This window comes from Echinops telfairi, unplaced genomic scaffold (assembly GCF_000313985.2).
Source record: "Echinops telfairi isolate 266 unplaced genomic scaffold, ASM31398v2 ScPeMD7_5;HRSCAF=22, whole genome shotgun sequence".
NCBI lineage: Eukaryota > Metazoa > Chordata > Mammalia > Afrosoricida > Tenrecidae > Echinops > Echinops telfairi.
The window spans coordinates 34,088,670-34,097,617 of NW_022103901.1; the positions used below are offsets into that span (position 1 = coordinate 34,088,670).

Consider the following 8,948-nt stretch of genomic DNA (forward strand, 5'->3'; position numbering starts at 1 on the left):
GCATCAGCCTGATGGCAGCGGGTTCGGTCTGGAGGGGCAACATGAAGGAACCCTGGTGCCGCAGGGCTGCCGGTTGGATTTCCACCCGCAAGGTCAGCAGTGAGAACCCCCGGCGGCTCTCCCATCAAGACGGACAGCTTTGGGAACTGACGGGGCCGGCTCCACTCCGTCCTGCCCTCTAGGCTCACTGTGAGTCAGAACTGGGGGTGGCTTTAAAGTTTTCGTTTGATTTTTAACAAATTTTTTGAGTGCCAAATGAAAAGGGGAGGCCCTGTGCCCAAGTGGGTAAGAACTTTGAGAGAGCAGATGATTAAGCGAGGCCGGGCTGGGGTCGAGTCAGGGGGCAGCATCTGCGTGTGGGACCCTGTGTGACGAAGGGCCAGCCCTGCCTGTGGGATTCTCCGTAGGGAAGGAAGTGGTTGAAATGGGTTCTTCATACCCGTGGTGGTTCAGAGCCACTGGTCGCTCTGAGGGAGAAAGGCGGGCAGTTTGCACCTGTCTAGCTCTGTGGCCTTGGAGACACTGGGGCAGTCCTGTGCTGTCCCGCAGGGTCCCTACAGGTTGGGATTGATGGCAGTGAGTCTGGTTTGGTGTTGGTTGACTCCCAGACCTGCTGCTGCAAGGTGGATTCCGGCTCATGGCCATCCCCTTGTGACTGAGCAGAACTGCTCTCTGCGACGGGACTTCTCCACTAGCATCGTAGCGGCAGCAGACCAATAGGCCTTTCGTCCTCAGCACACTGGGCAGGCTCAAGCGCTTAAGCTTTAGTTCACTGGTTGAGCACAAACCGTTGGCAGTGCCCCTTGACCTTTGGCCAACCCCCGGAAACCCCCGAGTCTACTCACTCCTTTTTCCGCCGGACGGCTGTGTGGGCCACACTGGAGACAAACACGATGGCTATCAGGCCAATGACAACGCCGAGGCCGATGCCCGTGTTTCGGAGAATGGCTGCCCTCTGTGCCTTCTCTCCTGTTTAAAAACAAGAAGCAACCAGAAGGGTTTTTAATTGCCCGATTATTAAGAGGCTGTGCCGGGGGTTCATGGGTCCCCGGGAAGCTCGCTATTCAGGCACCGTGACCATGAACTGTGCAACTGAGATGCCCATTTAACCCAGGGAAGTGCAGTGGTACAGAAAACTTACAGGTAAGTGGCTGGAAGCTGATGGACTAGATATAGCCCATTTGCCGAATGACCCCTTTGCCTAATGGCCAATTTACTCAAAGACCCATCTGCAGGAAGCCACTTCGCTGGAAATCAGCCGGAGGAATGGCCTGCCTTTCAGTTGCTGGCAGCCAGTCCTCTCCCTCCCGGGTCACAAAGGGACACAGGCTGGGGCCAGGAGCAGCTGGAGCAGAACTTTGAAACTTGAAAAACAAACACACAAACCCACCCAAGCCTCAGCCATTTGGTGAATGGGTTGTTGGTCTGGGGCACTAGTTTTCTGCAGAATGACTGACTTCCCCAAAGTTTCCCAAGGTGACAGAGGGCAGTGGCCCGTTGAGCGGGCCCCCACCCCATGGACTGTTGGGATCCATGCGTTTTTCACGGTTTGCATTTGGGGACAAGATCACCAGGATTTCATTCTAGTCTGTCCCTGTCTGGAAACTCCACTGAAGTCTGTTCAGCATGCTAGCAAAACAGCCTTCCACAGGCAGTTTGGATCAAGAAGAACCACCAGACTCGCTGCCATCCAGTTGATGCCCACTTCCAAGACCCAATAGGACAGGGCTGAACTGTCCCTCGGGTTCCCAAGACTAACTCTTTACAAGAGTAGAAAGCCCTGTCTGTCTCCTGAGGAGTGGCTGGTGGTTTTGAACTGCTGACCTTGTCGTTAGCAGACCAGGGCTCATGATTAGATCAGTAGATAGAAAGAAAAGCAGGTAGGTTAGACAAGAAGATGATAGATGGGTGGATAGATAGGTAGTAGACTGACTGCTGGCAGGACACCACACTGACAAATCATGGATGGAACCCCAGGCTCCAGAGAGAAGCCTGTCCTTCCTGTCGTGCATGGAGACCTGCGTAATACAGGGTTTGGGGGCCTGAAGGATTAGCAACTTCATTTTACAGGAAATGCTGTGTTTTTTTGGGGGGGGGGCACTAGTAGCTTAAGGAAGGCTGATGACCTTTGTCCAGAAGGGACGTATTGGGGGTAGACCCCACTTCAGCTTTCCGGAGGGCCAGAGAGGCCAGAAGGAGCCCTGGCAGCATAATGGATGAAGTGTTGGGCTGCTAATGCACGGTCAGCAGTTCAAACCCACCAGCCCCTCCTTGGGAGTAAGATGAGGCTTTGGGCTCCCCTAAAGATTTATAGCCTCAGAAATCCCACAGGGGCAGTTCTGCCCTGTCCTATAGGGTCACTATGAGTTGGAATCAACTTGATAGCAGTGAGTTGGGAGTTTGGTTTGAGAGGGGCCACTACCTGACTTCCTCTATGGAGCCTTGCCCTTCGCCAGCATGCACCAGGAGACATGTCATCAGCTGTATCCATCCATCCATCCATCCATCCATCCATCCATCCATCCATCCATCCATCCATCCATCCGTGCGTCTCTCTGCCCTCTCTGGTCAGCTGTTAAGATCCTGCCCCAGGGCTCTGAAGCTACTGGAACTGAGCATGGTTCTGCTTTGCCTTTGGCTACCCCCTTGGGAGGTCACTTCTTGGAATCTCTTCCTATCTCCGGGCTACTTTTCCATCTCACCTGCCTGCTGGTCACTAGCCTCCAGCAGCATGTCCCAGGTGACTGCCAGAGAGCCATTGTGTGGCTCGGGGGTGATCCCCAGGATTCTGCACATCAGGGGGTAGATGTGGATGCTGTCGAAGGGCTCGGCCAGGTGATTCTTCTTGAAATCTGGCCCGAAGGCTCTGAAGATGGTCTTCATCTCCAGGAGGTCGTTGTCGAAGCCATGGTCCCCTTTGTTGAAATAGATGATAAGCTGCTGTGAACGGACAAGAGCAATAATCACTTAAGATGTCAGATGCCAGTCACCTCAGCGAAAGCCACGAGAGCCCGGAACATGCTGACCCCAAGGACACCGCCCTCTGCATGTCGCCTGAATTGCGGTGCTGGAGAAGAGTATTGAAACCACCCCGGGCCGCTCCAAGGACAAACTGATCGGTCGCGGAAGAATTGCAGCCAGAGTGCTCCTTACAAGCCGGGACGGAGAGACTCCGTCTCACATGCTGTGGACATGTTGTCGGGAGAGGGACATCATGCGTGGTCGAGTGGAAGGGCAGCGGAAATGAAGAAGGCCCCCTGGAGGCGGCTTGACGCGGCGGCCGCGTGGGACAGTGGTGATGGTGGCGCAGGGCCGGGCGGCGGGTCGTTCTCTTGTAGTGCAGGGTCACTGGAGCTGGAGCTGACTCGGCCCCCACGAGCCACACCTCTCCGACTCACAGGGACCCTCCAGCGCTGAGGACAACAGTCCCCTCCCCCCAGAGTTCCTGAGGCTTTTCGGACGGCCTCGTCTTTCTTCCGCTGAGAGGCCGGTGGGTTCGAACGGCTGAACTTTCGGTTAGCAGCCCATCGTTGAGCCCACTGGGCTCCTTGGCAGACAGAGTAGAAGGAACGAGAGACCTTTAAGGGAGAGAATTTAAAAAAAAACAAAACATACTCGCTAGGAACAGTAAGAACAAAGGGTGGTGACCATAGCAACAATTATAAGGTGAGACAGGTGGTGTGGTCGATCTGTACAGGAGCAGACTGCCTCTTCTTTCTCTCTCCCCGGTGGGTTTGAACCCTTGACCTCTTGTTCCCAGCCAGGTGCTTTAACCACCGCACCACCAAGATTCCTCTCCTGAGATCTACTTCAGACGCAGTACCCACAACCACTTTAGTGTTTTCAGTATGCCCACACAGTTGTGCAACCAGCAGCAGGGCCAATCGGAGAATGCTTCCAGCACCCCACAAAGAATGCACCCCCCCCCGCTCACCCGCCACCATGTGCCCATGAGTGGTCCCTGCCCATGGCTCCCCAGCTCCATCGGCTAGCTCTGTCCTCGTGGGCGCTGTTGAGTGCCAGAGTAGAGCATCCACCTACCCCATTAAGGTTGTACCCCGAGTCGCCGAACATCACGATGGGCAGGACACGCTTGTGCTTGGCAAAATGGAAGCGTTCTGGGAAGTCCTCCTTCTTGAAGACGTGGAGGTGAGGGTGGGCGTCCTTCAGCGCCTGGTAGGCGGCCTCCTCCTGCCCCGGTATGGGGAGCAGCATGCCGAAGCCGCCGTAGTCCACAATGTCAAACTTGACCAGGTCCCGGAACTTGATGTAGTTGGTCAAGAGGATCTCGGTGACGTTGGGCCGCTTCTTCACCGTGGTCATGCCGTGGTCCGACGTGATGATGACGTTGAGGTGCTCGGCCAGGCCGTGCCTCTCAATGGCCTCCACCAGGTACCCGACTGTCCTGTCGATTTGCCGGATCATCACCCTCCTCTCCTCTGTCTCGGGCCCCACCCGGTGGCCCACGTTGTCTGGCTCTCCATAATAGAGGGTCACGAAGTCGAAGTCCTCCTGGGTGAACCAGTTCATGACGATGTCGATGTTCTCCCTCCACTCTGTCTCGTTGTCGTCAGGGTGGTTATAGGACTCCACCAGGGCCCGCTGGACTGCCTCACCGTCATACTTGGCGCCTCCCCCCGGGTAGTGGAAGGACGCCGTTTTCCTCCCCTGCAAATGAAGAAGAGAAGCCCATCAGGGTCACCCCACATGTCGTTCCCAACCAAAACCAAATTCACTGCCACTGAGTGGATGCTGGCTCACAGCGACCCTGTGAGTTTCTGAGACTGTCACTCGTCACAAGAGTAGAAAGCCTTGTCTTCCTCCTGAAGAGCAGCTGGTGGTTTCAAAATGCTGACCTTGTTGTTAGCAGCCCAATTCATGACCACGCCGCCACAGGCCCCCCCTCAGGCTGGCAGGTGCTACAAGGGAGCTGCAGCAGTGGCCCGCCGTGGCAGCCATCATGAAGATGGGCAGGACCGGGCAGCATTTTGTTCTGTGGTAGGTATGGTTGCCAGGAGGCAGGGCTTCCAAGACAGCAAAGAACAGAAATCACCACTGCAGAGCTGAACCAGGAACAGAATCCCAGCACTGCAGAGCTGAACCAGGAACAGAATCCCAGCACTCCAGAGCTCCCAGAGGCACGGTCAAGATCTCCCCCTAGGAGATCCATCCTACCTGATGGGATTTCCCGAGCTCTGGACACCCCCTCGTACAATCCAGTGACATGATGACAGTCCTCAAGCCAGGCTATCCTCCCCAGTGGTCCACCCCTCCCCTCTTTTGGGCTCCTCCCCTCCCCTGGGCTCCTCCCCTCCCCAATGGCTCCTCTCCTCTCCTGGGTGCCTCCCCTCCCCAATGGCTCCTCTCTTCTCCAATGGTTCCTCCCTTCCCCAATGGCTCCTCCCTTCCCCAGGGCTCCTCCCCTGCCTCCATGAACTCACAACTCCTTAAGTTGCCTTTGCTGTGGTCAGTCTCGGCTTCCTAGTAAGCTCTTTGACGAGCACGAAGACAGTTTTCACTCCTTAAGCCAAACTCTGTTTGGCCTTCAGAAGACTTCAAGGCAGTGGTTCTCAACCCCTTTGGGGGTCGAACCACCCTTTCACGGGGGTCACCCGATTCATAACAGTAGCAAAATGACAGTGATGAAGAAGGAACAAAAATAATTTTATGGTTGGGTGCCACCACAACATGAGGAACTGTATGAAAGGGTTGCTGTGTGAGGAAGGTTGAGAACCTCTGCTTCAGGGCATAGTCCTGGTGTAGGGTTTTAAGGGAGACCTGGTGGAGTAGCGGTTATGTGCTGGGCTGCTAACTGCAAGGTCAGCAGTTTGAAACCACTCCTGGGGAGGAAGACGGGGCTTTCTACTCCTGTAAAGAGCTACACAGTCTTGGAACCCACAGGCCAGTCTACCCTGTGCTGTCGGGTCACTGTGAGTCGGCATCGACTCGGTGGCAGTGAGCTTGGTTTGGGTTTGGAAGGTTTCAGGTGGATGTGTTTTAATGTCAGAGGTGGCGATTTGCAGGATGGGGAGGGAGGAGTACGGAGGGAAGACGGTCCTGTCCAAGTTGGTGATGCTGAGCGAGTCCTTTCACCTCTCAAACCCAAACCCACGGCCATGGAGTTCATTCCGACTTGCTGTGCCTCAGCGTGCCGCTCGGTAAAACCACCGGAGGTGCCTCGGAAGAAAGTCCTGGCAATCGGGCCACCAGAAGCTAGAACTGGAACACACCTGTCAGAGCCAGCCCTTGACTTGCTATTGGCCAACTGCATGTTGAAAGTGCTTGAGGCTCATCCTCTTCCATGGGTGACACTAAATCGAACCCACACTTTCTGCTTCACCCACAGACACAATAACGAGATTCTGTCCGCCTCTGGGCTCCAGCATCTATTGGAGGCCTCAGCAGGTGGCATGCTTCCTTCCTAAGAAGAGCGCTTCTCTGGGTGCTTGACCTGTCAGCACCAACAGCTCACTGCCATCAAGTCGGCCCTACTCACAGCGACTCTCTAGGACAGAGTAGTTACGACCATGTCATCAATGGCAAAAGTGAGGTTTGCGATTGATCCGTATTTTTGCTTTAAATGTGCTTATTGAATATCTTTCTCTTGTTCATGTATAATATACCAGATACAAGTAGGTTCAGTGTGTTTTCATCTATATGTATGCTATCTATATGATATGGGGTGTAAGAGTAATTTCATGAATGTTTGGAAATTATAGATGACTCAAGAATTGTATACTAGTGCCAACTTGGCAAGGGGTGGACTGTGATAGGTTTACTGAGCCAATTAGGCCTCCATAGGAGCATGTGGGTGAAGTTTAATCAGGTCACAGCTTGATTGGAGAGTGGCTGAGATCAATGCTTTCCAAGGCCGGCATCCCATCTTTGTTTCTCCCTGGTGATCAGACCAGTGTGCTGCTGCTTGAGAGCTACTTCTTTGCCCCAACCATGTGCTGCACTACCTGTGGGCTGAGCGTCGCGACGGGTGGATGAAGTTTTTCTTTGAGACCCGCTTCTCCACACTGCTGGTGGAGCTGCTGGTGAATTGTGTAGACGTGTGTACTTTGTTGAAGCTCAAGATCCCCCTGGGGCCTGCTTCACGATGCTCCTGCACCACTGACTGTTGCTGCCCCACCCTGCCATCTGTGGGCAACTTTACCCGTCTTGCCTGAGGGCAGACTTCGCTGTCTGCTCCCTTGATCTTGGACAGGCAGCCCAAGTGAGTTGAAGGACCTTCAGTAGATTAACTGTTCCACAAAAGTGAACTGAGCCCTCTGTACTGTTGTGTGGACTGATTAGCTGTTATATGCCTTCTCACTGTATAAACATATGTTTCTATATATGTTTCTCTAGAGAACCCTGCCTAACACAATGGGTTTCCCAAGCTATCAGTCTTTACAGGAACTGGCAGCCTAATCTTTCTCCTGTGGAGCAGCTGGTGGGTTCAAACTGCTGACCTTTTGGCTAGCAGCCTAGCTAGAAGCCACCAGGGCTTCTTTTATCTTACGCCTTCTCTAATGTTTGTGGTTTGCCTTCCTGATGGGCGTTAAACAGGATGTTTAGGGTATTTATTTGGGTTTGTTTGTTTTCTCCTTTAATGGCCCTTTGTTTAACATCTGTGTACATTGAATACACCTTGAGTTATGGAATGGATTCCAATCAAAACCCAAACTCACTGCCATCAAGTCAATGCTGGCCCATAGCATCCCTCCGAGACAGGGTAGCCCCCCACCCCACCTTTGGGTTTCCCAGACTGTAACTCTTTATGAGAGTAGACATCTTAATCTTTCTTCCACGAAGCGGCTGGTGGCTTTGAACTACTGATCTTGCGGTTAGCAGTCCATAACATAACCCACCAGGGTTTCTCCGGGAATGGCTTAGGGGGATGAAAGTGCTAAAGTTGTGCAGAACATCGCTTGATTGGCTATTTTGTTATCAGGAATAAGCTGACATTGGCATTAGGTTGGGTGGGGGTGGCGTGGAGGGAGATAGATGGATTTAATCTCCTGACGCCTTCATGTTCCATCTCAGATGCCCCCAACCCCGGGGAATGAACTCCAGTGAGGGTACACACACGTGTGCGTACACACACACACACACACACACACACTCCCATCCTCTTACCTCTGTTTATTTGGGACCCCGGGGAATGAACTCCAGAGAGGGTACACACACGTGTGCATACACACACACACACACACACACACACACACACACACACACACACTCACACACACTCCCATCTTTTTACCTCTGTTTATTTGGGACCCATGATAATCAAAAGTGCTAATTCCCCACCAATACGTGTGAGAAATAATCTGAACACTTAAGTGGCTGCTGAGGGGTGTGTGTTTACGGCTCTCCCCGGAAATTAGCATACTCAGGGTTTTCTGCCTGTAAGGCAGTGGGAAAATCACCAGCTTGATGAGGCTTCTCTTTCTGCCCCAGTGCCCTCTCTCCTCGCCATGACCATTACGCCCCAGCCATGCCTGACAGCCGGGTGCTTCTTAGGGCCCACTCCACCCTGGAGAGCGGGCGCCGCAGAGACACTTCCCTCTGGGTGGGCACTGCACCCGTCTCCTCCTTGGGGTGACGGAACCAGAGCTCAGGGCCAGGAAGGGGCAGGAAGAAGGAAGGACAGCGGCTGGGTGGGGCGATGAGGGGGGAGCACTGCTCCTCTGAGGGCTGCCCGTCCATGTCACAAAACAACATGTGCACAAATGGCTGAGCAAACAGTGGGTTTGTTCGGAGATGTTCAGAATAAACATGACAACAGAATAAAAACACAAGAGAATTACCACCTCCAAAGCAAAGCAAAGACAAACAGAGGCCCTCAAATGACCCCTCCTGCCTCACACAGGCCCGTTCCTGAGCTCTTGCTGCTGGGTGCACCCAGGGTGCTGAGTCCTCTCATGCAAGCATCCTGCCCAGGCACGCCCGTTACCTCC

General features: G+C 53.8%; 1 protein-coding gene across 1 annotated transcript in view; it reads right to left on the reverse strand.

Moving 5' to 3' along the window:
* Positions 1–841: 841 nt before the first annotated feature.
* LOC101641530 (ectonucleotide pyrophosphatase/phosphodiesterase family member 7-like) overlaps positions 842–8,948 on the reverse strand; it is a 42,855-nt gene continuing 34,748 nt past the window's right edge. Inside the window, exons 3-5 of the mRNA XM_045286050.1 lie at positions 4,042–4,668; positions 2,703–2,940; positions 842–969 (exon numbers count right to left, since the gene is read on the reverse strand). Coding sequence (XP_045141985.1) covers positions 842–969; positions 2,703–2,940; positions 4,042–4,668 — 993 coding nt within the window. The remainder of the gene's footprint in view (positions 970–2,702; positions 2,941–4,041; positions 4,669–8,948) is intronic.